The 22,403-nt window shown below is 44.6% G+C and overlaps 1 protein-coding gene across 1 annotated transcript in view; it reads right to left on the bottom strand.

Moving 5' to 3' along the window:
• USH2A (Usher syndrome 2A (autosomal recessive, mild)) overlaps positions 1–22,403 on the bottom strand; it is a 408,238-nt gene that overhangs the window by 122,089 nt on the left and 263,746 nt on the right. The window contains 7 exon segments of the mRNA XM_005879907.2: positions 919–1,128; positions 3,572–3,735; positions 7,823–7,945; positions 9,035–9,369; positions 12,609–13,237; positions 19,950–20,092; positions 21,189–21,339. Coding sequence (XP_005879969.1) covers positions 919–1,128; positions 3,572–3,735; positions 7,823–7,945; positions 9,035–9,369; positions 12,609–13,237; positions 19,950–20,092; positions 21,189–21,339 — 1,755 coding nt within the window.

Genomic DNA, 22,403 nt, shown 5'->3' with positions numbered 1-22,403 from the left:
GTGAAAAATCATTTGCTGTGACTAGCTTGTAACTCAAGCAATATGAAGCGATAATGCAATATTGTCATTATGCAAATGATTTCGAATGTTGATTACCATAGGTAATGATGAAATCCAGCATTAGAAAAAAAGTCTTGCTTGGCGTTAAATTACACAATTATTCGAGCGTGTCAGAAATAACTATGTGGAGACCTATTTTTATCTTAAGAACCCATCTTAACTGGTTGAAAAATTGTCCTTGTGATCCATTCTATTTTATAAACAAAAGGTGCCGACCTCTGGCACCTCCGAGGGAAATGGGTTCCTCACTTAAAGTGCTCTCCTAATGACCTGGAACACTTGCTTGGGAGGTAATGATATTATAATGTTTATAATGAGACTTTATAAAGCCAAAAAGATTAGAAAGACCATTCCGAACTCATTTCAGATGCACACGTTGCTTTTCTCTGCATCCTCCCCCTCGCTAGCTGGCTTCGGAGTGAGTCACAGGCAATTTTTCTCAGGGGCTGAACTTCCACCCACCATTTCTGGTGACTCAGGGAGGGCCCTCGCTGGGCTTGGCTGCCACGTTGAAAAGCATCCTGTTTCTGAGAGCAAATCTTTGTGGGGGGAAAAAAGTCTCTAAATGTCACCATTTATTGATGGGAACTCGGCTCCAAACTAAGCATCCACGGAAAAGAACAGGAACGAACGGGGCTAATGTCCCATTATGAGAGCCCGGGCTGCTGTCTCAATGGGACCGCTTATTGATCCGCCACTCGATGACAGCAAGCACTTAAGATTTTAGCCCCGACCCCCTCCCCTCCAACACCGGAAATTTTATAATGGAGGGCTGACTGATCTCAGCCTCAGCAAGAATCAATCAATTTCACTCGCATCCCTGAAGCCCAGCGAGCATCCCTCGACACCTGGACTCACCCCCATCGCGAGTGGTTGCATACAGGACATCGCTGGTGATGCTGTGGACGCCGTTGAAGACAGAGATCAAAATCCGATACTCCGTGTTTGGACTTAAGTGGCCAATGACATGAGCATTTACATCTGGGAGGATTTTCAGAGATTCATTTGAGGTAGCAGAACTCCAAAAAAGCGTATAATACTCCACGTCACCTTGTAGGTCTTGAAAAGCTGTTAACGATAAACACACAACACCTTCAATGTGGCTGACCTAAAAGGGCCTCAGGGGGAAAAAGACAGAATAAACTCTATGATTTGCTACTCCTAGAATGGGATGGAAGAAAGCATATGGAACCTTCCTTATGGTTGTAATTAAAAAAATATTTTTATTGACTTCAGAGAGAAAGGGAGAGAGGTAAAAGCATATGGAACCTTCCTTATGGTTGTAATTAAAAAATATATTTTTATCGACTTCAGAGAGAAAGGGAGAGAGGTAAAGAGAGATAAAAATGATGAGAGAGAATCATTGATTGGCCGCCTCCTGCTGGAAATCGAGCCCACAACCCGGGCATGTGCCCTGACCGGGAATCGAACCGTCACCTCCTGGTTCATAGGTCAACGCTCAACCACTGAGCCATGCCAGCCAGGCAAGAGAACAATTACTAACATTGCAAGAAGTAGGCGGCCTTGCCCAGAGGCATGACTAGTTAATGTCCTTAGGAGAGTAGGTTGCATAGGGAGGAAAATGATTATGCAACAATCCTTCCCATCGCTGACCCGCCTCCACGAGGTAACCTTGGTGCCCACAGTTACCTGAAAAATGTCTAAGGTATGAGTGGGAATAGCGGCAGATTGCATTACCTACATCCCGAAGGTCAGAGGTGCGGATGACCCAGGTAATGAAACCTCAGCGAGCTGCTTCAGATCTATTAGGTCTGTCGGTTTTTATAAGCAGGCTCTCTTCAGGCATGCAGTTATAACATGAGGGGCCTACAGGCGGGAAATTCAGCAGCTGGACCTCAACAGAAGCATCCAAATGTCAGCAGGGGAAGGGGGTGCCATGAGGAGGCACTTAAGATGGATCAGCAGCTGGACCTCAACAGAAGCATCCAAATGTCAGCTGGGGAAGGGGGTGCCTGCCTTCATGAGGAGGCACTTAAGATGGACCAGGAAGGGAAAGAATAGAGAGGAAGAGGGAGATGAGAGAAAATGTATTCTACTGTACAGAAGACTCCAGCTCCAGATGAAAACTGTGTATTTTTCCCAGAGGTGTCTCAGAGGGCATCGTAAGTGTCAATTGACCGACATTCTTCCATCTAAACAGCTAAAATCCCAACAGAAGGGACACCGAAGACCTTATAAACACCCTAGAATGATAGTCTTTTGCAGAAGTGGATGACTTACTGGCACCACAGATCAACACAACCAGTACTAACTTTAATTTACAATGAATGTCACCTGATACTGGTTTCAATTCACAACTGATACAACATTGGGGCAGATTCACACAGAGGTTCTAAAATGAAATAGGAAGTGTGTCTCCTCTTATGCTGTAACAAAACTCAAGACTGGATCAGAATCCTAACGGGGAGTAAGTTCACACCTTTCTGTATTATAGGTGACAACCCGAGTGGGTGCAGTTTTCTTGCGTTAAACATATAGTTGAATTGGGGCTTTGCAAGTCCCATATTTCTCAATATTTGGTAACATTCTAGCAAGTTTTGATTCAATTATTTGCCAGATTTGAAGTAATGCTTATAGGAATGATTATAATACATATATCTATGATGTGATAGATGCAGTATTGTTTTTTAAAAATATATCTTTATTGATTTCAGAGAGGAAGGGAGAGGGAGAGATAGAAACATCAAAGATGAGAGAATCCTTGATCAGATGCTTCCTGCACACCCCCTACTGGGGACCAAGCCTACAACCCAGGCATGTGCTCTGACCGGGAATCGAACCGTGACCTCCTGGTTCATAGGTCGACACTCAACCACTGAGCCACACTGGCTGGGCATTTTTGTTATTTTCTGATGGAGATAATGGATCGCTGTGAATTAAAGGTCAGCTCTTACATGCTCCTCTACCGACCAAGCAGATCTGAAATTTCAGCTACTGCAGTTTCTGAAGTTGCAGGGAAGACCGGATCCATCTGCAAACGCTCCTCACCGCCTGCACAGAGGTGATCTGCATGGGGTCAGGGTGAGCCCTGTGTCACTGACGCACGCCCAGTGCTGACGGCCAGGCTCTCTTCCTGTCTCGGGCTGGAATCCCGCCTATGACCAGGGCCGAGGATGAAGGACGCAATGGGAAAACTCACTCACATTACCGCCCCCCTCGGAAATGGCTCCCGCTAATAAGGCGTGAGTAACAAGACGCAGGGCCGAGTTCTCTGCAGGGAGGTGCACGTACAATGGGATGCTGTTTCCAGTGAATACCCGGGCATTTCCATCACAGCTGCTGGACACCACAGTCCAACCCAAAGGGGACAGCGCAAGAGAGGGAAGGCCTGGGAGGAGGAGGAGGAGGAGGAGGAGAGAGAGTCGGCCTCTGAAGAACAGCACAGGGACCTCGGCTTTTGTTGTTTTGGCTTTGGAACCTGTTCATTTCAAATTCACGGTGGTCCTAACGCATTAAGGGGAGATAAACACATGACAAGCAGCTTGCTTACTTGGTTTATCCCACCGCACGTCGAGGGCCGAGTGGTTGAGGACAGTCACGGAGACCCTGGCTCCTCTCTGCGGCAGGCCAGCCCACGTCGTCACCGTCGCTTCCTGGCTCGGTGTGAAACCCACGCTGTTGTGGACAAAAACTTTATACGCGTATGTGGTGAACCTACAAGGTTTGTAGAAGAGACACATATACATTTCTCTTGTACAGGAAACAAAACACAATTTCCTTGTTCCACAAAAATACAGGACTTTTCTGCACAAAATGCACAATTTTCTTTTTCCTCTTAACAGTATACATTATCTTCTTTTTCTACACACACACACACACACACACACACAATCCTTATTTTTTTAGTAACTCTTGAGCCTTAACCAGTCTCAGGAAAGTTTTGGAAAGTGATGAGGATTAAGACCCGTTCAAGATGCAGCTGCAAATCTCACACACACACACACACACACACACACACACTCTCTCCTTATTTTTTTGTAACTCTTGAGCCTTAACCAGTCTCAGGAAAGTACTTTATTAGGACCACGAAGCACAGACGGCTATTAAAGACCGGCGTGGTTTATTGTCTCCCCCTCTCACTGTTTTGGAAAGTGATGAGGATTAAGACCCGTTCAAGTTGCAGCTGCAAATCTGGCCAGTTTTCTATCTGCATTCCATCAGAGAGTTTCACGCTCCCATTCTGGGAAACACATCCATTTTCAAACATCAGAATCTCTCCTCACCATCCTCTTCCTGTACCTACGCTTCTTCCCAGAGAGATAAACCCTTAAATTAAATCCTAACTGGGGAAGAGAGCAATGTCCCCCCTGCTGGGAGTCTGGCCGCAGTGAGCCATCTTCTGCCTTCTTGGGAAGACAGTTACTTGAGTTAACCCTGTGGAAACGGAGTCTTGCTTTGTAGGCGGAGGAAGCCTGAGGCTGTGATGGGGACTTTCCAAGTTACACAATAAATGAGTCAAGCCATCGATCCTTGACTGGAATTGAACCTGGGACCCTTCAGTAAGAGGGCCGATGCTCTATCCACTGAGCCAAAGGGAACAGGGTTACCTATGGTTTTTAGCAAGTGCTAAATAGTCTACAATTCCGTGGTCAGCAAACTGCGGCTCGCGAGCCACACGCGGCTCTTTGGCCCCTTGAGTGTGGCTCTTCCTAAGCCTTAGGAGTACCCTAATTAAGTTAATAACAATGAACCTACCTCTATAGTTTAAGTTTAAAAAATTTGGCTCTCAAAAGAAATTTCAATCGTTGTACTGTTGATATTTGGCTCTGTTGACTAATGAGTTTGCCGACCACTGGTCTACATGACTAAGACACGTGAGAAGGAGTAACAATAGTATTTACTGACTAACGCGTGTTAGAAAGTTCCTACATGTGCTAATTCATTAGCTCCTCACAATTACTAGAAAGTGCTATGATGATACCTATTTTGAAAAGGAGGAAAGTCAGTCTCATAGTTAAATCACTTGTTTAAGTCGTCAAGGCAGTAGGTGGGAGAGTACAAATTCAAACCTGGACAGTCAGATCCCAGAGCCTGCTCTTCTGACCATCATAGCAATGACAGCAGTAATGCCAATCATAATGAGAACCTGATCTGTCCATACTCGGATGCCGGCATATCACTGGGGCTTGAACTTGGGGTATTTTTTCTAGCGGAGGGGATGGATTTTTGCTTACACATCCAAACAGTCTCGCCAAATTTCCTGTGTCACCACTAGTCGGAATTGGAAGGATGGGGAGTTGGGGTTAAGAGGGTAGCAAGTCTGTGACAATCGAATGAAATGAAGCTAATGGCTCACATGGGAATTGAACCTGCGACCTCGGCTTCATTAGCTCTCCTCCTGAGTAAAATAACTTTTAATTGTGTTTTACTCCACAACGTGGCTTAAAAGAAATTTAGCTAGGGTCAGGGTGCCTAATCTCCTACAAAATTTGAATTTTTCTTCCACATATCTGATGTTATATATTAAGTAATCTTTATGGCTTTAAAGTGAGTCATTTTTTTGACTCTTTTCTATAAGTGAAATTAACAGCACCAGATGGCACTAAATGGGTGAATTGTAAATAAATTCTGCAAGTCCTTATTTCTTCCAGTGATACATGAAGCTATTTCATTATAATTTAGGGATGGTGAAATGCACAATTTATGCCTGCGTAATAGAAATGTAGGTCACGTAGATATGCGTAATTAGAATGACCGTTTTCAAAGTGATATTACAATTTTAGAGATAGCTTTAGAGCTTATTTGCTTCAAGTAATAAAATTAGCTGCTGCCACATTTTACAGATAAGAAAACTGAGGCCCTGCGAAGGTAAGTGGCTTTGCCTAAGGATACACAGCTAGTTAAGGTGACTGAGTCTCCAGTTCCCTCATTTCTAATATTTAATTCTCGCCATTTATTTAAATGGTTTTATTTAAATGAGAAATCAGTAGGCATCTTACTTGACGTCATGCATTTGTCTTCAGCATTTTCTTTAATTTCCCTGGTGAAGTTAAAATTTAAGGAAATAGCACCTTGAGATCTTAAATAAAATACTTCCTTACACTGTTTTCATTGTACCTGAAACCTAATCTTTATGCAAGTATACAGACCCATGGCTCTATATGTCAGTTTATATATATTTCACTTTACATTTACAAAGAATGTGTTAGTGTGCTTACAGTGTTTTTAAAGTCACTTCGGGTATATTGGTTTTTGAGATGGACTTAGATGTTGATTATTATTATCATAAGAGACATTCCACTTAGCTAATAATAAAAAATACTTTTAAAAGAAAAATGCTAGATTAATGGGCTTCATATACTCATGCAAAACTTACGGATACCAACTTCTCAAAATATTGTGTTCCCTACGTTTGTCTTGAAAAATGTACCATTTCAAACCCTGTAGGAAACAGGTTTTTTTTGAAATCTGAACAGTGAACTAACTTATATTGAGTCTATACTGTAACTAGTAAAACCAATTGTTTGAAGGCCAATTTAGAAATCCCAGACTGTCACGGAGTTATTCCCTAAATGATTAATTTGTTGAGACCATCCTCAAGGCCCTCCCTTTACCAACACACAGAAAATGGTAAACTTATTGCGTTATAAACATGACTATGGCGTTTTTCCTTGTAAAACATAATATATATTAAAATCTTATTTCTAGAACCATACTCCTCTCAAGGTTCAGTTGCTATTATTCAAGTGAAGTAGCAAACCAGGTTCAGTTGAGATGATGGTTTTTAATCTGTTTACTTACTGAGTAGATGATTTAGATAAATGAATGAATAGATGGATATTTCAGCTGATTCAGTCCAGGAAGAGAGAGGGCGGGGAAGCCCAATAGAAAACTTCTAGTTCAAGACTCAAAGGATGATCACTCAGACGGGGAGATGACAGCAATGGTAGCAGCTGGGAGCAAGGGGTGCATGTGAGCTGTGCCAGGAGAAATGCTGATGTGGACCGAGCACAGAGGCCAGGTGAGGAGGCGGTGGCACACGAGGCCGGTGCTCAGTATTCAGAGTAGAGCTACTCAGTGCTGAGCCTACAGAAGTAACCTGATAAAAAAGGTGTCTGCAACGTTTTCTTAAAGGAATACCTGTGGTGCTTTAGAATTTAATTATGTTGCTTGGACTCACGAAGGGGTAGAAATCATCTAATCCCATTGAATCCCTTCATTTTATAAACAACAAAAGTGAAGCCAGAGAAAGTGACTTGCCTAAGGTCACCAAGCCAGCTCTCTCACAGGATGGACCAGCACTCACGTCTCCCCTCGCACCTGTGCAATCTCCTCCTGACATTGCCTGCTGGCTACTCATCTCCCCGAACTCTAGACCGAATTCTTCCCAGTGCCCAGCTTGTTAACTAAATAATTTCTGCGGATGGCAGTAATGATGTATCGCAATTATTCTCCAGAAACAGCGCGCATCTGACAAGTGCCCACTGTCACCCCAGTTTCATATATGTTCAAGATTTCCAAGTTCCTCTAATCTTACATTAATCTCTGTCTTGCTGGAGCTGTGGCAGAGGCAGTAAGTTAACATCCCCAAGTTCGAGCTCAAAAGGCTCATTTTAAGACGGCAAACGTGAAACAGGCTGACTGTTTCGGCCCGATGACTAACGGCACAGATAACGACCAAACGCGTTTCACGGCGTCACTGATAACATGCGCACACAGTGAAGACGCGACGGTACTTTGAACTATTCAACACGCTCCGAGCTCAATGCTAGCACTTGTTTTCATAGTTTCGTAATCTCACCTGCTAAGACCCTTATCTTCATAAAACCGCTGGGTTCCTGAGTAAATATTGTGCCACAGATTTAAATCTTCTGGGGGATTTGATGCAAGTGGCTGCTGGATTTTACGTCTCAGAAGCTCATATCTAAAGCAAAAGACAAGCAGAAACACTGGGATTATCTGAACTCACGTTATTACCAAAATTCCGGTGTTCCGTGGGATGAGTATGTCATGTGTGCATGTGAATGTAAAGAACACATCTTCATTTACGATTACAGAGTTTTTTCGAGATTATTATTTTTTCCTGACTCCAGTTTCAAACAGTCAACTATTTTGAACCCACCAACTCTATTCACACTTTTCTGCTATCAGTGAGAACGGTCACATTTTAGATTTCTTGCATGTCAGGTTTGCCAAGACTTTCTTGCCAGTTTTACACAAAGTAGAAATACAAAATGCTTATGAAGTTAATGATTTTCTAAGGCGTCAACCGTCATTACTTTATAAACAGTGATAATATTATCAACTCCATAGCCTTGGCTAAGGGTCAAGCCACTTCAGAACCACTCTTTTCTTACTTCTTATCTGTATCCCTGACTACATTCTCTACAGGTTTCCAGGTAATAACAGCATACCAAAGGATTACGTGCTGGCTTTGGAATTTTGAAACACATTTGTGTAAATGTATCCTTTAGAACATGCATCAAGTTTTCCTGACATCTAATAAAAATACACTTTGAAAATCAAGGAAGGACTATGTCAAGAATCATTAGAGAACAATGGTGGTTGTTTCAAGGGTTTTTAGTTCTTCACAAAATTAGGATATAGCTCGGCCGGTGTGGCTCAGTGGTTGAGCATCAATCCATGAACCAAGAGGTTGCTGGTTCAATTCCCAGTCAGGGCACATGCCCGGGTTGCAGGTTCGATCCCCAGTAGGAGGCGTGCAGGAGGCAGCCGATTGACGTCTCTCTCTTCGATGTTTCTCTCTATCCTTCTCCACTCCTCTTTCAAATCAATAAAAACATATTTTAAAATTAATAGATTTCTACCTTGATGAACGTGTATGGTTCTGTATAAGTCAGGAAACGTAATATGCAATTGTATGAAATTTATGAGTGGGGGATAGCCGATAAGGAATTGATTCTACGTTCATACGTGAGTTACAGCCTCCTTCCTTCCCTTCCTGGAGAGATGAGCCCACAGCAAAATCCAAAGCACAGTCCCTTTTTCTTACCTCAAACCAGGTCCATTTGGCCTGGATGGTGGCTGCCAAGAAACCCCAGCATACGATTCACTGAGTGGGACCACGGACAGCGGCTGAACACCCTGAGGTGGGGAGGGGTGGGTTGTAACGTGGGTGGGCAAACTCTCTGTGCATCCTCCTAGATGCCCGCTCCCCCCTGAGCAAGCCACGATGCTGACCGAGTAATCAGTGAAAGGAGTCAGCCCAGTGATGACGTGGCTTAACACTGCAGGAGTGACATTCATGATTGTGACGTGAGGGTCGGGCATACGGATCTCGTAGCTAAGCACATCTCCATTCTGGATGAGCGGTGGTTTCCACGTGACCTGGAGGAAAAGATAAATGGAATCAGTGTGATGACACAGGAACAGAGCAACTGAAGTTCATCAGGCCTGGAATGTCCCTCTGTCTGGTTTTCAGTGAAGTTGCTTGCTAAATGCCTACTTAAAAAAAATATTTGTACTGATTTCAGAGAGAAAGGGAGAGAGAGATAGAAATATCAATGACGAGGGAGAGTCATTGATTGTATGCCTCCTGCACATCCCCTACTGGGAATCAAGCCCGTAACCTGGGAACGTGCCCTAACCTTGAATCAAACCTTGAATGGAACCGTGACCTCCTGGTCCATAGGTCAACGTTCAACCACTGAGCCATGCCAGTCGGGTGCAAATGCCTATTTCTGCATGAGGCAGAGGTGAGGGTTGGGGTCAGTTAGCGACCTCCAGGAACTAAGGGAAATGCCAATCCCTGGGTTTGGCTTTCCATGTTGATACTTTCTAGGCCTGTCAGACCAGTACACACCTTGGTGATTCATCGCCCCGGCAGGGGACCTGGAGCACACAGAGCTCACACGGAGACAATTCACACGTCCACGCGCATCCACGGGGCAGCGAGCAGCAGGGGCTGATGGTTTTCCTGTTTGTAACTCAATTAAATGAAACGTCAGAACCCCTTGCTTCGCATCAGGAGTGTGCGCTCTAAACGTGTAACCACTTTTTTGTGTTACATGGTGATGAGGGGATCAATACTTGCATTTTCTGAGGACGCACAAGCAGGTTCCTATATTTCACTTGTGCATAATGAAGAAAGTAAAAACAACATCCCCTATTTGCAAAGACAAGAGATGCACAGAGAGCTTTGACAAAGGCGAGCAAAGGATGACTGTTAAACTCATGGGCTTGAGCGTCAGACGTAACAATGAGGTTTGATAATGGAATCCTATGTGCAACGGTCCTTTCGTCTTCTGGCTAAATTCTGCAGGGGCACATTAGCAACACATTCGTGCTCTTGGAGTGAAAAAGACCCTGGAAAAAGTGCATAGGCCATGAGAAGTATCACTTATGCATATGCCACCCGCGTTCATCTTTTATTGTTGCCTCTCGATGTCCCTGACATTTTAGAGTATATCTCTTAGATACAGACTATAAGCTTCCTGAGAGCAGGGTCCAAGTTTGGTCCCCATGTACCGCCATGCCCGCAGACGCCATGAGAAGTATCACTTATGCATATGCCACCCGCGTTCATCTTTTATTGTTGCCTCTCGATGTCCCTGACATTTTAGAGTATATCTTTCAGCTTCTAAATAGACTATAAGCTTCCTGAGAGCAGGGTTTGGTCCCCATGTACTGCCATGCCTGCAGAGTTCAGTAAGTAACTGTGATCATGGCTGATTGAAATATATATTTAGCCTTAGCATGCAATTCTTTTTAAATTTTAAAAGACACATTTCTGCAAACGGGTATATGAATTATCTACATTTGTAATCTCATACAAAATCAAAGTCAGAAGAAAATAGTAAAAAAATAAGGAATAGCCCAGCTGGTGTTGCTCAGTGGTTGAGCATTGACATATGAACCAGGAGGTCACGGTTCAATTCCCTGTCAGGCTCGTTTTCTCTCACCCTCTCCCTCTGTCTCTCTCTTTCTTCCTCTCTAAAATCAATTATTTAAAATATTTTAACAAAAAATAGGTGAGAATGATGATTAAGACTCAATTCCTTTTACATTGGTTAAAGTACACCCCATAGCAAAGCCGTGCCTGGACACGATCCCGGTGACACCACTATTCCTGGTGGCAGCCTTAGAGACTCAGCTCGCTGGCCAGGGTGATCTAAATGTCTCTCGAGTGAGCGGAGAAGCCATGGGTATTGTTTTATTCCTAGGTGAGGTCACAAAATCGAAGAAAAGAGGGAATTTAAAGGGAAAAAAGGAAGAAAAAGCCAGGCAACTTGTTTTGGAGGCTTTGTGATCATCACTGATGAATAAGTGAAACAGCATTGTGCACTGAGCCATCCTTCTTTTAAAAGTTTTTGTTCTTTTTTTTTTTTCAGGCCTGCTTATGAAATATTTGTTGGGAGAGAATCCAGAATGATGCCTATCACACAGCTCTGCCTTTGTGTAGGGGACCGTGATTACATCACATCATATTGATGGGGCCTGCTACCCGAGTTCTGCAAAAGTCCCCCAGGATCAAGACACATAGTCATTTCCCCAATGATTAACAACTCCAGGCTTGTTTGGGGGTTTTCTTTTTACTTTGAGCGAAGAACAATTCTTAAGCTTACCCCATTCGTATAATAAGCACTGTGTGCATATCATGGACTTCCAATGAACTTCCTTCTGGTGTTTTACCCACAGAACTCTAGACACTTTTGACATTCCTATCAAAAACAGGTGTTGCTTTGAACAGTCTCATATGGCAACCAAGTCATCAAGGCTTTTAAACATAGCATCGAGCTTGGAGGCTACATCAAATGTCTTCCACAGTTTCCCCTATTGAGCATCACCCCGTGTTTGGTGTGGGTGGGGGAGAGCGCACGCGGGCACCGCGTAGATCCAAGTCATAATTTCAACAGATGAACTTTGCTGTTATGCAAATGTCCTTTGTTTTGTGCTCTGGTGAGCAAGCTACTGTACCGATGCTTTTGGCAGGAGTACAAGCCCGGAGCCATGGAAGCATGTGTGTATTTACACAAAAGAGGCTCCGCAGCTACACAACTCCCTCCTGTTTGGTTACACTAATTTCCCTTGAATGAAGTTTGTATGCCAGCCAAGACAATGGCAGTTAGCCCGTCCTCTGGAGCGTTCCCAGGAGGACAAGGCGAATAACGGAACGCTTTCTAGATCGCCCAGTAATGCCCTATTTTAATGCCGTTCCCCATCATTTTGATTCTTTGATCATTAAGAAAATATATCAGAGTTTGGGTCATTGGGACTTCGGTTAATATGCTAATCCAGGTCTCCGAGCTTCCCCAGCCCCCCTCATTCTCTGCTCTATTTAAATCTGACGTGGTGGTTAGGCTAAGCATCCCATCGTGGTATTCAAAGTATTTCAGGTGTGTGAGGGCCAACACAAGCATCACCACGAGGTAATTAAGGGGACACAGGGAGAAATGAAACACGGACATCGCATTCAAGAGCGTTTGGGCCAAGGGCCAAAGCCCAGTTTCTCCAGAGCATGCGTAAAACCACCAATGTGTGCGTTTTGTCAGTAGGTGGCTCTGTTCATCACAGAGTCCATCCAGGGCCCATGCCTACGTCTGCAGACAGAACACCCAGTATCTTACCTCGGCTGCCCCGGGTCCGAGCACGCGCACCATGGGGGGCTGCACCCCGGCGGGCCTGGAGGGCCTCGTGGTCACCTCCGCCCAGGCGCTGCTGTTGGTGCCCCCACGCAGAGTGCTCATCAGGACCCGGTATTCGTACTTCGTCCACGGGCTGAGGGCGGCCGTCTTGTCCATGTACCGCGTGGAATGGTTTCCCGGGAGAGTCACCAAGGCAGTGACTTCCTCCTTCCCCTGGACCCTCCTCTCGATGGTGACGTTCTCCACCAAGCCGTTGGGGTGGGCAGGCGGTTGCCATGAGACGATCACAGATGTCGGGGTATCGGAGAACAACTCGGGGCTTGGGATGCCTTCCGGCGCGTCTGGGGGTGTCCAGACAGCCTGGGACCGGGGGGAGAGGGAACAGCCCCGTGCGGTGCAGGCTTCCACCTGGAAGGCGTAGGCGGTGTGTGGGCGCAGCCAGGTCACGGTGCGGTTCGTGGCATCGCCAGGAGCTCTCAGGAAGAGCTGGCCGAGCTGGTACAGGTTATAGTGCGTGAGGACCCCGTTGGGCTTTACAGGGCGCTGCCAGGTGACCAGCATCGCTCTCGGGTCCACAGCCAGGAGGATCGGAGGGTCCACAGGTCCGGGTCCTATAGGGTTGAATGAAACCCAAAAAGTGATACAGCCTGGAAACGCCCCACGTCTCCTGAGAACAAAGCTACGAGGAGCACTAACCCTCCCACAAGGTCACGGAATGGGACACCCGGGAAAAGCCAAGGAGTAAAGACAGGGACCGGGATGGCGTTGCTCACAAACGTGCAAGAGGGACTTGCTGAGTAGCACTGAGCTAGACCGTCGTTTTCCTTTCTAAAATGGCTTTATCCAGATTGTGTCTTTTTCTTAAGGTTCATGCTAAGAAATAGCCCAAGGACTTTTTTGGAAATCAAGGCATTAGAGGAGAAATAGACACCAGGGCGGTTGTAGCCCAAGTTCTAGCTGCTGCCATGGGTTTTTCCTCAAGAGCCCCAGTCACTAATTATAATCGATAGCACTATCCTAACAAACTCGGTTTATAGCCCATTCACCCCCTCCCCTTGCCCCCACCCCACACCATTCACTCCATATTCCACGTTACGCCCAGCTCTGTTTATCATTCCCGGCCGTGTTTGGCAATTTATCTACTCCCTGTTAATATTACAGGTGATTTTTTACTCCGGCTGTGACAGAAGCTGCCGATGGAGCTCTTTCACCTACTGATAAATAAACAATGCACAGACCTGACCTTTGGGGGAACAGGTTTTACGCTCGCTCCACTCAGCATTCTAACTGATTCAATTATCAGAAAGGTTCGGGAGGCCCCGTGAATACTGAAGAAGGCCCGCCATATGCCCGCGAGGTGCCGCGGAACGCCAAGTACCCTGCAGCCCTCCAGAGAAATTCCCTAATTGTAAATAATTTCGCCGCGCGCCACCATCAAGTCACCTTGAATGCAAGCCCCTCAGCCCGCGGAGGCAAAGTGTTATTTAAGCTTTACTGGGCTGCGTTAAATTCTGCCATGTGAAGGGCTGTTAAGTTTTTCAATTGAAATTTCATTTAAAATGCAGGTGCTTTTTATTATACGGAGGCTTTACTGCTCTCTAGGTACAAGCAAGAACACGGTGCAATAACACAAATCTGCTCAATCACTGATCAGTAACAGCTGTAATTCCGGAACATTTAGCATTCTTATAAACCACGGCCCGAAATCTATCAGTTGCTACAGCAGATCAAGAATATACCCTATTCTCCTTTTCCTGCCCACAGCGATGTTGACATTTATGAGATTTTTTTTCTGTGAACATTAGATTTTTTTAAAAAAATATTTATAAAAAGTATACTTGGATTTAGTAATTGTCCCAAACAGCATTGATTACATGAGTGTGTGCGCACAGGTGCGATTCAGTGTTACACTCAAGGTTTGTTTTAAATGTAACAGCTGCTTCACAAAACCAGTGACTAAGGTCATGCAAGCCCAGTGTCATGCAACGCTGTCCATGTATTTGTCACCAACTGGACTGATGGTCGAATCGAAATGGCTATTTGAGAGGGAAGATGTTGCCTAGCACTAACCCTGACATCAAGTCATTGCTGACGATTTGGTAATGCATCCCATCGGGAGAGAAAAACCCCTACACGTCCAGGCATCTTGGTAGGGATCCCATTTGGCATTTTAGTCTGAGACTAGCTTTCATGTTAAAGCTTTCTTAAAACCACGGTGACATTTCTCACGTTTGCCCTCCGGTATACAGTAGAAGTGGCCATTATTATATCAAAATAGGAATTCCTTTCTTATTTGTACGTGTCATCCAAACTTGGCTATTTCCCAACAAAAAACCAGCGTGAATCTTGTAAGGTGTCAGTGTTGTTTTGAGAAACTAAATCCTCTGAGATTGGGGTTCATAAAATCAACGCTGGATCCAAGGCTTTCATATCTAACTCCATGCCACCCTTCTCCCTTAAAAAAAAAAAGCAACATACACTTACAACTCAGAATATTTTGTATTAGGGCTTCAGCAGGGTTTTGCATAATTATTTCTCACATGTGCCCTCTCAAACTGGGGACTTTTTCAAGGGGAAGAAACAACAAGGATGCGGTTTGATGTGTTTTGATGGGATACGCTTTTCATTTCTCCCGGATAAGACGCTATGTTATGAGTGAAACAGCCATGATAATGAGATGAACTTGTACTTCAGGCCCCCACGGAACACAGGCTTTCCCTCAAGATGATCTCTTATCTTGGGAAAGAAGATGCTCCATGTCAATTTCATGATTTCGCCCCCCTTAAAAGCCAGCGCATTTTATTAGCTCTCCGCTCGGAGTCGGCTCCCTGCTCCTGTCTCAAGAAGGGTCCTTAAACTTGTGTGACTCAGGAGAGGGATCCGAAAGCAGCTTAATTAGCTCCTCTGGCCAGGCAAGTGTTAAAACCCGACTCCTGGCACGGGTTCAAGTGTGTGCTTTAAAAGGACAGGCCGGATCGTCTTATTCTATATACAAATCAACCGGCATGCTACTGCGTGGTGGAAAGGGTCAGCACAATTATGTAAAACATGAGTAATAACTGTAATTGGGGCAGTTTGCTAATACAATAAAAAGCTCTGAACACGGGCAAAGTTATGCTCACGGCGGTAGCTATCACTTTCTAAAGGAAGAATTCATGGGTGAAATGACATGAAAAAGATGGTTATAAAATTTTAATGGAATGATAAAAGGCAAAAGTCAGCCTCTCAGCTGAATTCTTAAAATCCCAATATATCACCATCCGCCGCTTAACTGTAAAATCAATGTGGGGTGTAACATGTTGTCAATGCAGCTGTCACTGGGAAGTATGACAGCCACACAGCTCAGTCCGGCCAGGGATGGAAATACACCCACACGGCCGCACCCGGGGCACGACTGTTCGGAGAACTCCCTCCCGGAGCCGGGAACGGGGCATTCTCTGTCCAGATCCAGACTCGGAGTACAGGCCATTTCATTATTACAGCATCAATAACAGAAAGTAGTTTCATTTTGGCAAATGAAATTGTCTTTTATGGGAAACGATTTTGCTCCACGGCTTCAGAAGTTCAACCCCAGCCTTAGACAAAGCTGTTAACGAAGGGGTCTGCTTATTTTCATACTCAGGTGTGCATGTTGGGAAGGGTGTGTGTGCGCACACGCGCACGTGTGTAATTGTGTGTATGAATGAACGGGTGGGCCCACTCACGCCTTTTGTGTGTGTCTAACTTTCCCGTGGTTTTCACCTCTTCTAGACTCGCTTGCTATTAGTCACCTGCAACTGCTCAGTTTCCCTGTTAGGTCCTCATTGTTGGCCTGAAGCAACTTTTTACCATTTTCATTAAAAACTCACTCAGTTTCAAAGCCCTTTTTCAGTAATATCAACTCCACAAATAAATATTCCCAGAATTTCCCAATGAATTAAAAATCAAGGTGGCAAATATATGGATGCATAATTACACAGAGCAATATGTTATATGCTAATTGTTAATGTGGCCTTTTGATATTCACTACTGATATGCTAGCAGAAGTGGAGAGTGATGGAGTCCTTCGTCCCTTTAATCATGAAATCTATCAATTTATTATTTATACCCCAACTACCTGCCGACAGGATTTCTGACAGCTCATCATAAAAGACTTAAATGTAATAGGATCCATAAAATAAAGATAAAGAAATATTAATCTGATGATGATGAAAAGGGTTCAACAGCTTATCCCAAAACAAAGAGGAAGAACGGGCACCATGATTTTGCACCAAAATGAACATGCAGCTCCTTGGCAACTGATGAAATAAGAAAAGGCTGGTAACACAGGCGTCATCTACACTAATAAAAGAGAAACATGGTAATTAGTGTACGACCGCTACCCTTCCCATTGGCTAATCAGTGAGTATATGCAAATTAACTGTCAGCCAAGATGGCGGCCGGCAGCCAGGCAGCTGGAAGCGAACATGAGGCTTGCTTGCTTCAGTGAAGTTCCCCACCTGACTTGCCAGGCCTCTGAGCTGGCAGTTTCCACAGCCAGCCAACCTCCTGTGGTCCCTCCCCCTGGCTGGTTGGCCCTGATTGTTCACTGGGCCTCTAGTTGATTAATAAAAGGAACTGCTGAAGACCAGTATGTGTGAAAATGGAAAAGATATTACTTGGTCGTCTGAGAGTAGGAGAACCAATATTGGGAAACTATTTTTCTCCATTTCTCCTGAGATCAGGACCAGAGAGTATACATTAGTAAGAATTCTTTTTCTTCCAGAATTGGAGCATATAGTTCAGTAAATAGCTCTGGACCCATCCTTGAAGGTTTGGGACAGAAAATTAAGTATGCTGATGGGAGAATTCAGGAAGGCAGGAGTGCAGTCTGCAAAGAACAAGAAGTTCCACATTGGGAAGAGCAGGGTGCCTTATAGGCCCCGAAGGCCAGGCAGATAGACTTTTCCATTAACCAATCCATCCTTTCAAAGCATTTGTCTGCAAAGACATATATACCCCTATGCTCACTGCAGCATTATTCACGGTGGCCAAGACATGGAAACAACCAAAGTGTCCCCTGATAGATAACTGGATAAAGATGTGGTACCTATATACTATGTAATAGTACTCAGCCATAAGAAAAGATAAATACTCTCAGCAATAAAGATTTAAAATAAAATAAAAAGAAAAGATAACCTACTACCATATGGGACACCTTGAATGGTCCTTGAGACTATTATGCTAAGCGAATTAAGTCAGACAGAAAAAGCTAAGAACCACATGATTTCACTTATATGTGTGACATAAAACTGAAATTCACAGACAGCAGTAAGGTGGTTACCAGAGGGAAGGGGAGTGGGGTTAGTAAAGGGTAAAGGGGGTCAAATATATGGTGATGGAAGATGATTTGACTTTGGGTGGTGGGCACACAATGTAATATACAGATCATGTGTCATAGAGATGGACTCTTGAAACCTGCATAATCTTATTAACCAATGTCTCACCAATAGGTTTAATTAAAAATTCCTCAGATCACCTGGCTGAGGGGGCTCAGTGGTGAGCGTTGACCTATGATCCAGGAGGTCACAGTTCCATTCCAGGTCAGGGTACATGCCCGGGTTGCGGGCTCAATCCCCAGTGTGGGGCGTGCAGGAGACAGCCAATCAATGATTCTCTCTCATCATTGATGTTTCTCTCTCTCCCTCTCCCTTCCTCTCTGAAATCAATAAAAATATATTTTAAAAAATTCCTCACGGCCCTTTTCTCTGTCCACGAGAACTTCCCTTTGCACCCGCGCATTTGCTTGGGCGGCCAGTGCTCATTTCCTGCCCTGATGAACTTCCTGCCTGTAGACAGGAGATCATGCTCCCTTTTTAGTAAGCATTGCCACCAAGGTAATTCACAGTCACCCCTTCTTGATGGGCATAGAAATGATGAGTGCCAGAGAACAGAGACCATTTCTTCCCTTTTCCAGTGTGGCATTCAATGGGAATCACCTCTGCAGTGGGTTGAATAATTATGTTCAGGTCATCTCTTTATTCAATTGTTTTAACAATTATTTCTTTAAAACTCTATTTCAAGTGTTAGCTCTCTAGACCATAAATCTGTATAGAGCTTGTGACCAGGCTGTCCGCTTCCCCGGAGTGTATGTAAGTCCCCCTGAAGGGGAGTAGGTGTGCTGAGTGGCGCATTAATGCCTCCTGGGCCTTAGGCAGTGTTTACTGCGCTGTGCTGATAATTTGCTAAATGGTACCCTCAAGACCAGAAGGACTTGGGATGTGCCCTTGTAAAGGACCTAACTTGCTCCCAGGGAGAAATGGATGAAATAGTACATATTATTGTTCATAACTGATGTTTGTAAAATTAGGTAAGCTTTGAGGAACGAAAATAGTTCTGATTCTATCTCATCTGATGTCACCTCCTCACTACAATACTGTAATTAAGGTTACTGTAGAAATAAATATTCTACTGAATAAACAACTGGTACTGTTTCAAACACTATGCCTTTGGACTAATATCTAGGCTTGAGAAAGTTACTCTAGTCCTCACTGGACATAGAGCTGGAATGGCAATTGGCCAACAGAACAACATCTTCTAAGAAGCCCCGGATTAAAAGAATTGACAAGATTAACCCTAAAAATATCAATGCTCAAAGATCCAGTGTCCTCATTCACTGTGTGGCTTGCATTAATTTACAACTTCTCTAAACAAAATTTTGCTTCCACTGGTATGCTTTTATAGAGGTAGTTTGTATAAAACTAAATATTATGTCCATGAGTTTATTTCCTATATAACCTAGTAAAAACATATAAATGCAAACATAGCTCTTCCATGAAAAACTACAAACTTTCTGGGTTGACTAAGGCAACCCCAATCTATTGTAGGTATTAGATGCAGAATCACTGTGAGTAGATTCTACTTCTCTGTTCAGAAGGCTGTCTGTCAAGTGCAAATAGAAGTACAAGGAAACCTACTTCCAGGGGAAGGTATCATGGTGCTCTAAGCATCCTCAAACCGTCAGGCCCATAGTTCAGGTCTTCTACCTGCAGGAACCCCTCCAGAGCAGAGAGCCCTGCAACATTTGGTCACAGAGGACAACCTGACAAGCTTTCTCTCGCAGGGCACCTCGAGGTACCCTGAAGGATGGAATGGGGCCACGTCTGTACGCCCAGCCCTCCAACCCTCCAGGCACACATTTTCCTTCTTTCTGGAACATTTAACCACCCTTGCCCTACAAAAGACTATTGCCACTAGATGTCCAAAGAATACAGGAGGACTATTTATGAGTTTAGGAAAAACTAAAGACATTCAAGACTCCCCCGTGTAGAGGACATTTGGCTGCGTAGCGTGCAGAACACTTACTGTCCTCCGTCGTCATGAACAGAATCCAAGGGCTGAGCGCACTGCCAAATCCATTGGAGGCAACCACCCGGAACGCGTACTCCGTGTGCGGCTGGAGGTCCCTCACTTCATGGCTTAATGATGCCGAAGGACTGGAAAATAACCTATAGGGACACATTTTAGAGAGATTCAGACACTCAGAGAAATAAACAGGTAAGGTCAACATGCAGTTAAGCATTGCACTTTTTTGTCCACACATGCTACCTCTTTGAAAATGAGTAGCCATTTGGCTGAGGGTTCACAATATTGCATTCGTGTGAGCTGTATATGACAGTAGCACTCAGTCAATGCTAGCATTAAGCATGTTTGCCACATGGAACTAGTAGGATATGTATTATAATTTTGTAGCCACAGTTCACCAGACAGCATTTTGGGGGTTCAAGTGCATGATTATGATTCATAACAGTAGCAACATTACAGTTATGAAGTAGCAACGAAAATAATTTTATGGTTGGGGGTCACAACATGAGGAACTGTATTTAAAGGGCCAGAAGGTTGAGAACCACTGTCTAAGGCAGTGATGGCGAACCTATGACACGCTTGTCAGAGGTGACACGCGAACTCATTTTTTTTGGTTGATTTTTCTTTGTTAAATGGCATTTAAATATATAAAATAAATATCAAAAATATAAGTCTTTGTTTTACTATGGTTGCAAATATCAAAAAATTTCTCTATGTGACACGGCACCAGAGTTAAGTTAGGGTTTTTCAAAATGCTGACACGCTGAGCTCAAAAGGTTCGCCATCACTGCCCTAGGGTGTTGCTTGTTGTTTTGTTTGTTTGAACTTTTAAAAGGTGGCCTGGCTGGCTGGCGTGGCTCAGTACTTGAGTGTCAACCCATGAACCAAGAGGTCACCGGTATGATTTCACGTCAGGGCACGTGCCCAGGTTGCAGGCTCGATCCCCAGTAGAGGGCATGCAGGAGGCAGCTGATCAATGATGTTTCTCTCTCTTCAATGTTTCTATCTCTCTATCCCTCTCTTCCCCTCTCTAAAAATCAATTAAAAATAAAAACAAAAGGTGGTTTTTATTTGTTACAAATAAGAACGGACCTATTGCTCAAACACCTGAAATTCATCTAAGGCTATTAACCAATGTTGCCCCAGTAAATTTCATTTCACAAATGGGAACGAAGATGAAGCTATGGCTACACCGCGCCCCAGTGCCCGCTGGGAGGATGGAAGGGGCAGAATGCTCACTCTAGCAACGCAGGGGAGGAGGGGCCCGGCCTCATCTGGAGCTGGTAGCGGGCTGAGCCGGGGGCGTTGTTCTGAGCTGGTGTAGACCAGGCAACCTGAAGACTGGTCGGAGCGGCGGCCGCAAGCCTGGGAGGCAGCACGCCATCTGGAGCTGTGGGGACACATGGATGAATTAGAGCAGAGAAAACCGCGGCGAACATATGCTGGACGGACCGAAATGCCCCGTATCCTGGAAAAACTGCCGCTCGGGATCCACAGCCGTGTTAACCATGGCCCATTTAGTTTAACATCTTCGTCCCTGAGCCGCTGTAGGTCCCTATTGTTCACTTCAGCACAATCGCATTGGGATTTCACTCCCAGAAGCCAGCCCCCGAGCACACGGCAAGGCAGACGAATGCGCAGCACATTCCCACCTGGACTTCTGTTTGTCTAATTGAAAACACCGAGGGAGTCTAGTGCAGCCAATGCTGAAGCGCCTTTTCAATGTAACTTTTGCTCAATCATCAAGCAATCGACCAGGGAAGGAGTCCAGGGTTTTATTTCTCCCATGTCGCCCGTTCGCCGCTTTAATCACAGTGCTCATGAGCACACGGGCTTGTCATTTTCGTGTTGAGGGAGGTTTATTGTAACCGTGTTTTCCTACAATGATAAATACACAGGAATGGCTGCAATGAGCACTCTCTAGCCTTGATTCTCACCTATGAAAATGTAAAAGTGCAACCGCTTTGCGTCTGGGTTTTACACAGTCCGCCGCCCCTTCTCACCGTGACTCCGTCCTTATTCCAAAATGCTGCAAGGTGGGGCATGCGTGTTGCTTTTCCCAGGCGGGTGGGATCTCTGGTGAATCTTCCCTGAATTCAGTATACCTGCTTGATACAATCTACCGGGGAAACCTATTCAAACAGTTCTAGAAGGCCTAACAGGAAAGAGTAGAACTAAAACCTATTCTACTTACAAAGCTGACACAATGACTCTGGTTATTAAATTATTTCCCCAACAGGTATAACTTGAATGAACCTATCATATCAAAGCCTGTTCTAAAGCCCGTCAGGCACTCAGAAGCAAACGACACAAACTTCTGTGGCTTTAGCAAAATCACCTAATGACTCTGAGGTATGTTTCTCATCTTTAAAATGGGGACAGATTTTTTTCTTTTGCAGGATTGCCGTGAAGATCAGAGATAATGTAAATAAAGCACCTAAAGTTACATTGCCT

This window comes from Myotis brandtii, unplaced genomic scaffold (genome assembly GCF_000412655.1).
Source record: "Myotis brandtii unplaced genomic scaffold, ASM41265v1 scaffold612, whole genome shotgun sequence".
Lineage (NCBI taxonomy): Eukaryota > Metazoa > Chordata > Mammalia > Chiroptera > Vespertilionidae > Myotis > Myotis brandtii.
The sequence above is the reverse complement of the archived record's forward strand: the minus strand, read 5'-3'. Positions and strand labels throughout refer to the sequence as shown.